Below are 14,743 nucleotides of genomic sequence, written 5' to 3'. Positions count from 1 at the left end.
TGTATCTCTTCTGAGACTCTTTCATCAGATACCCTTGCATTAGGCAAAATGTTAATTCTTTACCATGCTGAATTCTGTAAGATAGTCAAATACAGGCCTCTCTAGCCCTGTCCCTAAAACTACCCTGTACCAGGGTGACCTAAGTCAGATGAAGAATCTGAGATTGGCCGGGTGCGGTGGCTCATGCCTATTATCCCAGCACTTTGGGAAGCCGAGGTGGGTGGATCACGAGGTCAGGAGATCAAGACCATCCTGGCTAACACGGTGAAACCCCGTCTCTACTAAAAAATGCAAAAAATTAGCTGGACCCTGTGGCAGGCGCCTGTGGTCCCAGCTACTGGGGAGGCTGAGGCAGGAGAATTGCTTGAACCTGGGAGGCGGAGCTTGCAGTGAGCCGAGATTGCGCCGCTGCACTCCAGCCCGGGCGACAGAGCCAAAAAAAAAAAAAAAAAAAAAACAAGAAAAGAAGAATCTGAGATTGTGCCAAGCAGTGGTTTCAGCAGCTTCCAGTTTTCCAAGATTGTTACTGGAACTGTATGCATCTTTGGAGTTTTGGAAAGAGTAAATATTTCGCACTGTCAGCCAGTTATCTAAAACTTACCTTGACATTGGACACTCTCAGTACTAGATTCCTCGTTATTCAAAGGAGTAATAGTCATACTCTGGGGAACTTTGTTTTTAATCTATTCATACGCATACATTCTTTCTCCTTACCTAAGGTGACTGTACATCCCAGTGTGCCAGGACAGTCCTAGTTTGTGCCTGTTTCATCCCAGTTTGAGAAATAATTGTATCCTGTTTCACTCTTAAAATATACCAGTGTGGACAATAAGCCCCTGTGGCCACCCACTCCATAATAATCTCCCTTAATTGCATAATGTTTCGAAGATGTGCCTTTGGTGTTCCAAATAGTTACGTACCCAACTGAGTAGAAAGGAATGTGTTTCTTCTCTACGTTGTCTTCAACTGATGCGTAGGGAAACTACTTTAACAATGTTTCAGGAGATACATGGAATCACAGAAATATGGACATTATTGGCCTTATGATATACTTATCTAAAGGAAATGAATATTGACAAATTGCTATACAATATTGTAGTTTAGTTTATTTCTAGTGTAAAGCCAATATTAACTTTGGAAATCCCATGAAAGAGATGATGCTGAATAAGCATATTTGGAGAATTAAGTTCCCATCAGTGAAGCAAACCAGTCATGCCAAATACTGCTGATTAATTCGGGAATACTCATTTGATTTTTGTTCTGTCACTAATCTGACCCTTAGTTCTCCAGAAAAAGTATTTTTTGATTAAGTTACTTTTTAAAATAAAAAATTTTAGAATAATTGAATATTCTGAAATATACATATATACATATGTACATATACATGTGTATGTGTATAGCAGCCTAGTTTGTTCCGGTACTGGTAAAACATGAGAACAGTATGCACTAAAGTCTTTCTGTTGTCAGCTCACTGAGAGAAGCGTTTCCACCCCGTATAGAGTGCAGCAGCATGCCTAAGTAGCATGACAGCCCACACCCCTCTCATTGCCGACGTGTCTCCAGCTCCTTAGATTCCACTTCTGTCTTTACTCTTTTCCTTTCCCTTTCCTTTTCCTTTCCTTTTCCTTTTCCTTTTCCCTTTCCTTTCCTTTCCTTTCCTTTCCTTTCCTTTCCTTTCCTTTCCTTCCTTCCCTTCCCCTTCCTTCCTTCCCTTCCTTCCTTCCTTCCTTCCCTTCCCTTCCCTTCCCTTTCCTTCCTTCCCTTCCCTTCCTTCCTTCCCTTCCCCTTCCCCTTCCCCTTCCCCTTCCCCTTCCCCTTCCCCTTCCCCCTCCCTCTCCCTTTCCCCTTCCCCTTCCACTTTCCTTTCCCTTTCTTTTCTTTTCCTTTCTTTCTTTTCTTTTTTTTTTTTGCAATGGAGTCTCGCTCTGTCGCCCAGGCTGGAGTGCAGTGGCATGATCTCGGCTCACTGTAACCTCTGCCTCCCAGATTCAAGCAATTCTCCTGCCTCAGCCTCCCAAGTAGCTGGGATTACAGGCCCGCCACCATGCCTGGCTAATTTTTATGTAGAGATGGCAGTTTCACCACGTTGGCCAGACTGGTCTCAAACTCCTGACCTCAAGTGATCCACCTGCCTTGGCCTCCCAAAGTGCTGGGATTACAGGCGTGAGCCACCACGCCCGGCCCCTATTTTCATTCTTTCCTTTTGAACATAGCAAATACAAAGCAGAAATTACAAACGCTAATCAGTTGCTCTCGATGCGATACATATGCCATATGTGGAGAGAAAGACAGTTACATCACACTGTCATCAGCTGCACTTGCCATATGCCACTTAGAAGGGTGCTACATGACAAGGTGTGTATTCAGGTGTAGGGTGACCACCAATATCTGGTTTTGTTCATATTTTTACGTTCCCTTTAAGGGACTCTGAAATGTTACCCCTGTTGACCTGGGGGGATGGCTTTGTGCACTAAAGCAGATGTCAAAGGAGATTAATCTCTTGGGCTGTAAAATGCGTAAAACAATTATTGTTAGCTATTATATCTAACATGCTCATAAACCAAGAGTGTTTTCTGCTTTTTAGTAAACTTCAGCACACACAAAGAAATATGTGTCTGCATTACTCTAGACATGTGGAATAATGTGTTTCTCAAGAAAGTTATAGAGTAATTGCACACTGATAACAAGGAGACTATGTACTTACCGCCTTAGTTTGGATATGTGCTTTCATAAGGCTTTGAGAGCATGGTCTTAATATAGGATCGTTTTCTTTTTCCTAATGAATTTCTGCTAAAAGAGTGATTTCAGCAGGTCATAGCTAACAGGCTTTGGTTATCATTTTTAGTTCATTCATCCTCACACTTCTCCCTGGCCATAATTAAACTAAGACAGTGGAGGAAAGTCACACTAAAGAATGTGGGTGAGAAACTAAATCAAGGTTTGTCTTCAGCCTAACAATGACCATGTTCTTCTCCCGCAGACGGACAAGGTTGGAAAGGCTTACAAGTACCTGGAAGCTGTCTTGTCCTTGATTGAGTGTGGAATTGCCACAGAGTCTGAAAGCCTAGCATCCAAGTCAGCTTACTCTGTCTACTCAGAAACTGTAGATCTCATTAAGTAAGTGCCAAGTCATTGTGCTTTCCTTTTCTTTCCTCACCTTTATTGTCTTAATCCATTTGAACCTTAGTGTAAAGATGGCTCAATAAAGGGGAGCCTTTGAAAAGTTATTGGTCCAAGAACTAGTTTTTGTCCTAAACTAAAATTGCATTCTAGATGAAGTGCTAGCACAGAGTAACTGGGTCCAACTACATCATTTTGCTAAGTGCACCAAGAAGTGCCAGAGCTTTCAGGGAGAGGTTGGTTTTTCCAGTTGAGCTGTTTTTTTTGTTTGTTTGTTTTTTTTTTTTTTTTTGAGACGGAGTCTCACTCTGTCGCCCAGGCTGGAGTGCAGTGGCGCGATCTGGGCTCACTGCAAGCTCCACCTCCCGGGTTTACGCCATTCTCCTGCCTCAGCCTCCCGAGTAGCTGGGACTACAGGCGTCCGCCATCTCGCCCGGCTAATTTTTTGTATTTTTTAGTAGAGACGGGGTTTCACCATGTTAGCCAGGATGGTCTTGATCTCCTGACCTCGTGATCCGCCCGTCTCGGCCTCCCAAAGTGCTGGGATTACAGGCTTGAGCCACCGCGCCCGGCCTTCCAGTTGAGCTTTCTTATCAGATGACCTCTCCTCTCAGTTTAAGCTTCTACTTTGTTTACTTACCTACATTTCAACAGGGGACTCAGTGAGGACCCAACTTTACTTGGTTTCAAGAGGTAGACAAGCCACACAAGAGGCATGTCCCTGCCTGGTTTTCTCAGTGGCCTGGATTGTTGCTCTAAAGCCTTGGGTTTTTCATTTTTTTCCTGGGATGCTCTCATCTTTTCAACATCTTCAGGAAAAGTCAATATAAAATGGAAACAAGCATAATAAGTTGTATTTGTGTCTGCCTTTGTTTAAAACCTGATGTACTTTTATGTTTTCCTGTAGATTCATAATGTCATTAAAATCCTTCTCAGATGCCACAGCGCCAACACAAGAGAAAATATTTGCTGTTTTATGGTGTGTATTTTCCTTTGTCTAAATAGTACTAAATTTGTTTTTGCATCTGTTGATGTTACAAAAAGATTTTGAAATTTGTTTTCTTAATGTGAAAATTATGAAAAGCAAGTCAGTACTTTGGTCAAAAGGTTAATCCCCCACTGATAATTCTTACAAAATGGTATCTGCTGCCATTTTTCTGATGGCTTGTTAAATGCTTTGGTCTTGTGATATAAATTATATCCTTGTGTTTTCTACCAGCATTTACTTTTAGGATAGTATGAACAGAGCAGTAAGATTCTTTACATACCAACTCACACAGGTGAGGAAAACGCAGTGTGTTCGTTAGGCTGTAGAAGGTGAGATGGCTGATTTTCTGTCGTCTGATAGTCATGTGCAGTTTCCCTTCTGTCTTTGTTCATAGCATGCGTTGCCAGTCCATTTTGAACATGGCGATGTTTCGTTGTAAAAAAGACATAGCAATAAAGTATTCTCGTACTCTTAATAAACACTTCGAGAGTTCTTCCAAAGTCGCCCAGGCACCTTCTCCATGCATTGCAAGGTAACTCTAATATAAATAATTTCCAAAATTGAGTCATTTCTTTCTTTACGTCTTGCTTTGTGACCATTTGTATGCTTACATATGTGAGTTTGCCTTTTCAAAAATCTTTGGCTTCAACTGTGTGCTGATTGCTCCTAAATTTAAATTATTAGCATATTTCTACCTTTTTGAGAAATAGTTATAAATCAAGGTTGTTGCTGATTGGAAAACATAAAAAGGTAATTGCAAAGAATATAGAATTGAGATTTTTGAGCTTTGAGGGTTTGTTTGTTTTTTGAGACAGAGTCTTGCTCTGTTGCCCAGGCTGGAATGCAGTGCTGCAATCTTGGCTCACTGCAACCTCCACCTCCTGGGTTCAAGCGATTCTCCTGCCTCAGCCTCCCGAGTAGCTGGGATTACATACAGGTCTGTGCCGCCACCATGCCCAGCTAATTTTTGTATTTTTAGTAGAGTATTTTTGTATTTTTCACCACATTGACCAGATTGGTCTCAAACTCCTCACCTCAAATGATCTGCCTGCCTTGGGCTCCCAAAGTGCGGGGATGCCACAGGTGTGAGCCACTGCACCTGGCCGAGCTTTGAGGATCTTTAGATAAGCCGAAGAACACAAAACAAGAGGCAGAGCCACCCGAACCGAGCCAGAGTCCTTCTCTCTCTCTCTGTGTGTGACATATTCATATTCTTGACATTTCAGTAAACAAGAAATTTCCAGAGCCATATGCCCTTCATCTTCTCCAGGATCCACACCAGTAATACTAAGAATGAAAATGATTAGCAAAATTATTTTCCCTACTTTGTGAACTAAAATTGTTCATGTATGCTCTAAGTTATTAGAAAAAAAAAAATCCTTGTACAAGTGTTTTTAAAATGAAGTTGGAATTTTCTTCCCTGTAGTCCTTGCCTAGTATTTTTTAATTTGGTTATACTCCTTGTGAAGTTCCTAGTTCTGATAAGTTTTGCTATTTTAAGAACATCACTTACACTTCTGCCCTATTTCTAGCACAGTCAAAAGAAGAGACTCCCATATGGCCTCCCTTAAAAAAGAAAGTCCTGATTAAGAAGTAACTTCATATTACCTCTGAAGATTTTCATGGCTGCTGCATCTGAGATATTATTCTAAGCTAATAGATTGTCAGTCACATTCTTTTAGATAACTCCTTCAATCATTTGCCCATCCAGCGTATACTGAGCACCTTCTTCATACCAAGCCTTGTGTTAGGTACTGGGGATACAGCAGACAAGAACCACTGCCCTCATGGAGCTTTCACTCTACTCCTTGCAAATGTACATTCTGCTAGGTCCGTGCAGCCCAAAGGGCAGGTGTAACATCATGAGGCTACTGCCGCTGAGCCGTCTTTCCATTTTATATTCATTAACTCTTTTTTATTTAATCCACATTGAGTCACATATTAACTTGCAGGTCCAGATATTCAGCCAAGAGTGGAGTAAAGAGGAGATTGAGTCTTCTGATGCATGATACTTATATTAGTTCATTCATTGACTCAGCAAGTATTTATCAGGAGCCTGCTTTTAGCACCCATTGTGCTAAGTGCTACTAATGCAAAAATTAATAAGACATAATTTCTGGCCGGGCGCGGTGGCTCAAGCCTGTAATCCCAGCACTTTGGGAGGCCGAGACGGGCGGATCACGAGGTCAGGAGATCGAGACCATCCTGGCTAACATGGTGAAACCCCGTCTCTACTAAAAAATACAAAAAACTAGCCGGGCGAGGTGGCGGGCGCCTGTAGTCCCAGCTACTTGGGAGCCTGAGGCAGGAGAATGGCATAAACCCGGGAGGCGGAGCTTGCAGTGAGCTGAGATCCGGCCACTGCACTCCAGCCTGGGCGACAGAGCGAGACTCCATCTCAAAAAAAAAAAAAAAAAAGACATAATTTCTGCTGTGACCCAGGAAAAGGAATAAACAGTAGATAAATGCAAGAAAAGAGAGATGTTCAAGTGGTGGCAGAAAGGAAGCTGTGATGTATCCAGGGTATCCACAGTGTCTAAAAGAATGCATGGTACAGAGCAGGTGCTCGGTTAGTGTTTACTGAGTGGATGAAAGGATGAAATACAGGTAGGCGCGCACACATGTACATACATTGCATACATAAGAGTATTGTCTTACTGGGAGATTCCAGGCAGAGGAAGTAGACTATGCGAATGGCATGGGAAAGCATATTTGGAATACAGATTAGCCCAGCATGGTGTCTCATTGACCTTGTAGGAGTGACTTTAGCAGTGGTTATCATTTTGGCAGGTGTGTAGTGAAACTTTGTGTCTTGGACTATAGTCCCAGACATGTAAATATGTGATCTGGGGGCTACTGGTGACTGACCAGTTTTCTCTTCTCTTCTGCCTCCCAGAAGCACAGGCACACCATCCCCTCTTTCCCCAATGCCTTCTCCTGCCAGCTCCGTAGGGTCCCAGTCAAGTGCTGGCAGTGTGGGGAGCAGTGGGGTGGCTGCCACCATCAGCACCCCAGTCACTATCCAGAATATGACATCTTCCTATGTCACCATCACGTCCCATGTTCTTACCGCCTTTGACCTTTGGGAACAGGCCGAGGCCCTCACAAGGAAGAATAAAGGTAAATAAATGGCTTTGTGGTGGTAATTACTGGGGGGTGTGGATTGGGAGGAAATAACATTGGTTTATATTTTAAGTTCAGTTTCTTGGAGAAAAGGAAATGTGTAGCTGTTTAATTATATTTTCTCCATTCAGCCTCAAAACCTAGTTGCAATTATTCCTTGAGTACTGTGGCATGGAGCTGAATTTCTGTGGCTAGATCTTAGCAAAACCAAAATAGAAGTGGTTTTAGCACCTTGCCCCTTCTGAAATTCTGTTATTATTTCAGCCTGATCTGAAATGCTAGCTGAAAGGCAAGGCAAATGAGGAAGAGGAGTCACTGGCTGTTCCAAGGCTCAGCACATTGGAGATACAAAGTAGCATAACCCAAATACTGAGATTATTATTTGTTTTTAGTATATGATAAGAAAGATAGTAGCTATAGTACCAGAGATGCAGTGTAGTAAACATTATTCAGACTTGTTTGGGGAAGAAGACCCTTGGAGAAATGCAAGGTTTAGGAGAGTTGGAGCCAGCTGGCTGTAACCACTTACTTTCCACATAGCCTCTTAGGGCCTTATCCGTCTTATCAAACTGATAATACTTTTAACTTCTTTTTTTTTCCCCCATTAATGCATCTTTTGAGGCAAAGGTATAAATTTGGTGTTTTCCAAGTGCCAGCCACTGTGCTAAGCATTATGGATTCAGCTCTAAAGCAAACCGGGTTTATAGTCTAGTAGAGAATTAGCAAGCAGTGACAGTAGATTGTGATCTTTTTTATGTGATAAAGTGCAGAATATTGTGGGGACGTACCTTCTGGAACCTTGAATTTTAATTTTTGTGTGTGCTTGTGTATTTACTTGTTTTTTGTTTTGTTTTTGCAGAATTCTTTGCTCGGCTCAGCACAAATGTGTGCACCTTGGCCCTCAACAGCAGTTTGGTGGACCTGGTGCACTATACACGACAGGGTTTTCAGCAGCTACTAGAATTAACCAAAACACCTTAATGAAGCCCCAGGTTGATTCAATGCCTTGGGAACTATTTTTGCACATTGGAAGCCTCAAAAACAGTCCAGACGTTTGTTTCATCAGGACACCAAACTCTAAAAAGCAGCAGCACGAGATGGCCAGGACATTTGTCCACTTAAACTCTCCACAACGGTGTGATCATTGGTTGGACACTATGGTTATGCAGAAGCAGAGATGAGGAGGCTGGCCCCAGAGATGATCTTGCCCTTCCTAACTAAAGGACAGAAGTGCAATGTAGCTTAAATGGGTGTATGAATGGTCTAGAAACATTTCTATTTTTTTTTTTTTAACCAGCAGGATACAAGTTGCAAATGAAATGAGGAGAAGCAGTTTCAACTCTGAAAGTGAATTTACATCATCTCAGTAGCCACACTAGTCCATTCCCAGAAGGAAATTTTTTTTTTTTAACAATGACTTTTGGTGAAGGGTTTTGTGGATGATTTTTTTTTTCTTTTGAGTTTTGGGAGAAATATTTGTTTAATAACTTCTAATGGCCATCTGTAAACCATAAGTAATGAAGGACTCCACTGTGTCCCACTTTCTGCCAATGAACAGTGGCTTGATAATACCAAGTACTGTTGTAATTTATAAAATTGAAGGCAACCCCTGCTCCTGCCGCCCCCACCCCCCAATGCCTAGAGTGCTGCACATTCACCCCAGCTCTGACTTCTCTGTTTCTGTGCTGAACGTCAGCCCGCGTCGGAGCGGCAAGGAGGAGCCACAGCGCGTGGGGTGCCGCCTCGAGGTCTGCACGGGAGGACTTGGCGCTGCCATTTCCCACCCCTGCTTCAGCAAAAGGGACTCTCTAACAGGGCAGTCACTGTTGACTCTATTCTGAATTTCCTACCTTGGGGAAGAAGGGAACCAACGTTTATACCTGACCAGATGGCTAAAGTGCTTTTAAAGTTTTGTTTGAGTAGAGCTGGAATTTGAGGTGCTGATCTGTGGTCTACAGTTATGTGGTAACTCATGTTGTCCAACCAACTCAGAGTTTTGTCAGTGAACAAGAAAAATGAAATCTGCTTCTTAGAGAGGCTATATTTTTCTGCTACAAATTATTTTATATTTATAGCAAAACTAGACTTTCAGAGTCCTTGATTGTCTAGGGGAAGTTAACTCCCTGAGAGGATGTAGAGATTTGGGGTGTTTAATTAGACTTTTGAAAAATTCGTCACCACATGCCTTCATTCCAGAGTGTTCTCAGCTGGATTTGATTTGGTTGAGGAGGAACTGTGGCCCTCCGTAAGTTATTGCCATAGTGTATACGTTAAACCAAGTCCATTTCGAATGACTTAAAATGAAATAATCAGAAATCCCATGTGCCCATAAGCACAGATTTTTCTTTTTCATTGAAATTTTAAAGGTTATTGGAAACATTACTTTGAGTGCAGTGTTTTTAAAAGCCAATTCTTTTTTATCCTTTTTAGAAGTAGAATTTGCACACTTACTACAATTGAGGAGTGTCATCTCTGTAACTAGTTTTCTCCACCTTTGCCCTATTCTGCCCCGCTACGTGTTTCCTACCAAGTGTGTTTTACATTTTCCTGTTAGTGGAGGAGGGAGAAACATCTTTATTTATAATGAAGACATCTAAGATCCCTTTGATGAATGCAGGAACTCTCTTGGTGGTTTGTAAATATACAAAGGGATATGTCGAGGGATGGGAGCGATGCTTATCTCTCACAGTATGAGTGGTCTGTGTGAGGCTGTTCCTTCAGTTTCTTCTCCAGACTGTTGTTTGGTTATCACTAAGTCAGAGGTCTGGTCCCTCATGTGAAAGCCAGAGAATGACAGTTGTAGTCATCTGAGCATAAGACCTTGATGTGTGATTCCTGATGACTGGTTCATTTATTCATGTTCTAACGCAAAGCCCCGGTCCTTTTTAAACTACTAGTTTTAAAAACCTGTGTTAAATGAACAGTAATTGCCTGGTAGGTTTTGTGCGTTTGTAGCATTGTGTGTCCATCTCTTATATGTAAGGGACAAGGCACCAGAATCGGGCTTTATTTTGATATTGAAGATGTTATTTAACATTTCTTTTTTCCTTACTCCCTTAGCCATCCCCTCCCCTTTTGCCCCATCATTCCCTAGAACAAGCCACCTGTCAATTGTGAAGGGTCGTGTTCTTTATGGCAGGTCCTGTCTATGCAGATGGTGCCAGAGCATGTGCGTGTTCTGTTGGCAAGCCACAGTGCTCCCTTGACTGAAGACATTTCCAAGTAGATTTCTCAGCCAGCTCTAAAACAGATTGCTTTTTCAGTGGCCTTACTCTGTGGGTTTTTTTTTTTTCCCCCTTCTGAACTTGATATAAAGATTTTATTTGTCCCTTGAAAAAGTAACACATGTGCATAGATCAATTTGTACTACTTTGGTCATTGGATATTTCTGATCCTTATTGCATTGTACCTAAAAGAGAATAACTAATGGTAACCTTTTTAATAGAGTATGTGAAAGGCAGTGGCTGAGGAATCCTTAATGTTCATAGGGTGTTTTTGCTGTTACAGTTGTATATAGAAGTCTAAAGGATTTTTAAAATCATTTGCACTTTTTCACTGCATGCTTACAATTCCCAAAGGCAAAATCTGTACTGAGGTAGATCATTTTGAAAGGACTAGATTATAAAATTAAGCCTTTGAATATGCAAAGTTCTTATAACAGTAATAGTACACACTTCACAGTAAGACAAATGCAAAGCATCTTAAGGAGTAAAAATAGAGTGTAAATCTTGCCTTTGGCACTACAAGGGGTGTGTGTGTGTGTGTGTGTGTGTGTGTCTGTGTCTGTGTCTTCGGTAGGAGATGGAAGAACACTGTTTTATTTTTAAAAGTGTTGAATGTTTCTGTCCTTTCTGTGAATTATTGAATTTAAGATCCCTGCTAAATAATGAAAAAACACTTTACTAAAATTTATCAGATTATACTGGGTTCGGATTGTGAAAACATTGGCCACCTAGTAGCAGTGGTGAGGAGTGGGAGGGCCCAGCAAGCATTTATCAGAAATAGAATCACAATAGGAGGAGAATTTGACTGTCTGATATTATGATTTGATCACAATACTGAATAGGAAAAGCATTAATATTTTGTAACAAAAGGACCTTTATATTATAGATCTGTTTTGACCAAAACGTGTAGCTATTTCCCTTGGGCAAATTGGACCACACCTACCTCCCTTGTCCTGTATTCTTTAATTTCAGGTCTCGGGATGTTTAAAAAGCTAAAATCCCCTACCCCTTTCTGGCTGAAAACTTGCCTTATTTGGTATCTTACACATTAATGTTACTAGCGTCGGGAGCTTACTGATTTATTATGATTCATCTTCAGTAATTTTTAGAAGCAAAAAGAAAACCATTGTATCCTCCACAATTAACAAAACTGTTATCTCTGATATACAAAAGGATATAAATACATACACTTAAACAGAGAATAAGAGGCTGATTGATTGAATTGTGCCTTTGAACCTAGTTTTGAAATACTGCTGTGTTTGTTTTGCCATGGCTTCAGGGATGCTACATGACTCTTGCACCTTTTACTCCTCTGCTTTATGAAGTTTGAGTTGTATTTGTGCATCTTAAGGTAGATTAAGGCTTGAGGCTGGGCTTTTTTCTTTTAATTTTTTGTACTTAAACCTGCTTGCTTCCTACCACAGATTCTTTATTTTCCCAAACACTACAAAAAAACTTTTAAAACTTTGCCATTTCATCTATTTACACTCTTTGCCACTGATTAGCAGTATTTAAATCTTGCAAGCATATTTTGTGCTTCCTTTAGAAACACAAGAGTATAGAGTTTTCTCCCTGGAAAGTGAGAGTTGGGCATTGCAGCCATGGAGGGATGCTGGGATCGATTATGGCAGTACCTTTTTCCCTCCTGGTCTTGAGCCAGTTGCCTCTTGTTTTGGTCCCACTTAGGATTAATGGATGTAAGGTATTTTCCTGTGCCTTTATCTTGTGTCATTCTATTGGAAGGAGGTGTAATGGCAGAATAGCACAGTGTTGGGGGTTTTCCTTCAAACACTGCAAGTGATATTGCCACCATGTGAACCTCAAATATGCAATCCAGTTGTGTTGGTTTCTCGGTGACTTAGAGTGTTCATCTCTTCCTGAATTGTGAGCACTGACCGTGTTCTTTAGTTCTTATTTATGGTGAGTTGACAAATACCAACTACTGCTTTTCTTTAGGTGGCTATAAGTTTCTTATTGTCAGGGGCAAATGACACTATATTCTGTTCCACTGAGCGTCAGAGATCAGCAGGCAGTGCATTGGGTAGAGAAGTGCCTATACTTCTCTATCTAAGAGGGCAGGAGGGAAACCCTACAGCTCCTTGTGAGCCTATATATTCGTATATTGGCCTGGAGAGGACAAGGGAATAAGACCACTCATAGTGAGGCTGGCCAAGCTGTGCTGGTTGGACCAGGCAGTGGCTGACCTAAGGAAGACAGCTTGCTTTGCTTAAAAGTAGATTTTTAAGCAATGCTTAACACAGGCAGTATTAACTTCACCTTTTGTTCAGGCCACCAACATGTATTGTTAAAATTACTGCACATCCCCCCTCAGATATCAAGTATACACTGTTCATGTTAGGGTGTGTGTGTGTATGTACGCATGCATGTGTCCCAAATCTTGGTTTAATTTTTTTTTTTTCTGAATGTGATCGTGTTTTGGATAATACCTGAGCAGGGTTGCCTTTTTTTTATTTATTACCATTATATATTATATTATATTATATATTTTTTGCTTTCTTATAACTTTGGAGGAAAGTTAAATCTTGGTATTATTAAAATTGTTTTAAAAAGGAGTAAATTTTCCAGTTGATAAATGAAAAATCACTGGTCTATCTTTAAAATAATGAGTTTTTCTTTAATTACTGTGGAATAATGTGCCAGCTCTCATCAACACAATGATTTTGTACATAAGGTAGGGAAGCAGTGATGCTCTCAATGGGAAGATGTGCAACACAAAGTATACATGTATTTTACCTACTTCAGCAATGGAACTGCAACTTGGGGCTTTGTGAATAAAATTTAGCTGCCTTGTATAGTCGTTTGAAAGAGAATATGTGATCTGTGAGATAATTAATAGTTTTTTTTAGAAGAAAAGTCTGCAAAAGATCTTCCCAAAGACAGTGTGCCACAGATCTTTTGTTCTCTGTAATGAGGATTAATTGCTGTTTAAACAAAAACGTAATTGTTCATCTTTAAATTCTTTCCTTTTCATAAGAGGATCAAGCTGTAAAAAAAACAAAAAAATTAATAAAAATTTCGAGAAATCATTGGGGTTGAATCCATGCTTTCCCTTTACCTGAATCCAGTAATTCTTAATACTGTTATGTGAAATTGCCATCTATAGCCAAGGAGTTTCACGTGAACAGTGTGCCCTTATTCATAATATTTATTGCTGGAATGGAGAAAGAACTGTGCTCAGAAGGCAGCTTATCCTTCTGTTCTGGTGTTCTTGCTAAGATCATAATCAGACACAAATTGGCCTAACATCACTAGTGTGGCTTCTTATCCTTAACATCAACTGGAGGGTGTAGCAGTGACCAAATTTGCCATGTAGACAGGTTTGTAGAATGTTGGTATTGAAAGGAATCTAAAGGTTATCTGGCCTTTTCACCCTTTGCCACTGTTAAAGAAAAAATACTCTTTGTGATTTCATGAAACGGGAAAGGACCTAGGTGCTGAAATCTCACTTCTTGTGTTTGGATCTGATTTTCTGGTTTGCTAATGATGTGACCCTTGGTCAAATTAACCTCTCTGCATTTCTCTTTTACAACTGTTGATATGGTATCCACCCAGTAAGATTGCAAGGATCACATTAGATGATGTATGGAGATTGTTTAGCATGGTGTATGGCATTATGTAATCACTCAGAAACCAGTGGCTATTTGATTTCCTCCCCTTACTGCACTGCCATATCCCAACTGCTGACCCTCCAGCCGGAACACTCACTGCCTTCCTCTTCCTAATTTTTTATCCTTCCAAACGTTAGATCATGCTTCACTTGGACTAGTCCTAGTGAACAAACAGAGACCCAACCCCTGTAAATTTATAGTAGAGTTGAAAAGTCAACAATAACTGTTGTACAAGGCGTGCAGTAGCAAGTGTGGGGAAAGGGAGTGTTTTAGATCTGATTGAGAAAAACTACAGGGAAAATAATTGGAACTAGGGCTTGAAAAATGGGTCTCAGTTATCAAGTGTCTTCTGGGTGTTGAACCTTTTTCACCAAAACTTTCCATATCATATCTTGTATAACTTAGTAGTAGTAGTCCAGGTATGGTTGTGCCAATTTAACCTCTTTGTTAAACATTGAGATTGTTTCTAATCTGGGGATATTATAAAGAATGTTTCCATGACCATCCCTGGAACAAAATATTTGGGGAAATTCAAATAGTTTTAATTTGGGATATTTCTTTGGAATAAATTCCAAGAAGTGGATTGTATGGTGAAAACATTCATTTTTCTTTTTTTGGGAAAATATTCAAACATATCCTGAAAAAAACAAATAATACTA

General features: G+C 40.6%; 1 protein-coding gene across 7 annotated transcripts in view; it reads left to right on the top strand.

Moving 5' to 3' along the window:
* AFF1 (AF4/FMR2 family member 1) overlaps positions 1–13,502 on the top strand; it is a 211,342-nt gene extending 197,840 nt beyond the window's left edge. For all 7 annotated transcript variants that reach the window (XM_030915927.1, XM_010383134.2, XM_030915925.1 and 4 more), the window contains 5 exons: positions 2,981–3,117; positions 4,028–4,099; positions 4,503–4,640; positions 7,005–7,228; positions 8,091–13,502. In XM_030915927.1, coding sequence (XP_030771787.1) covers positions 2,981–3,117; positions 4,028–4,099; positions 4,503–4,640; positions 7,005–7,228; positions 8,091–8,212 — 693 coding nt within the window. In that variant the 3' untranslated portion in view covers positions 8,213–13,502. The remainder of the gene's footprint in view (positions 1–2,980; positions 3,118–4,027; positions 4,100–4,502; positions 4,641–7,004; positions 7,229–8,090) is intronic.
* Positions 13,503–14,743: the final 1,241 nt, after the last annotated feature.

Source organism: Rhinopithecus roxellana, chromosome 2, assembly GCF_007565055.1.
Source record: "Rhinopithecus roxellana isolate Shanxi Qingling chromosome 2, ASM756505v1, whole genome shotgun sequence".
NCBI classification, from domain to species: Eukaryota; Metazoa; Chordata; class Mammalia; order Primates; family Cercopithecidae; genus Rhinopithecus; species Rhinopithecus roxellana.
Note: the sequence above shows the minus strand (reverse complement) of the source record. Positions and strands in the feature narration are given on the sequence as shown.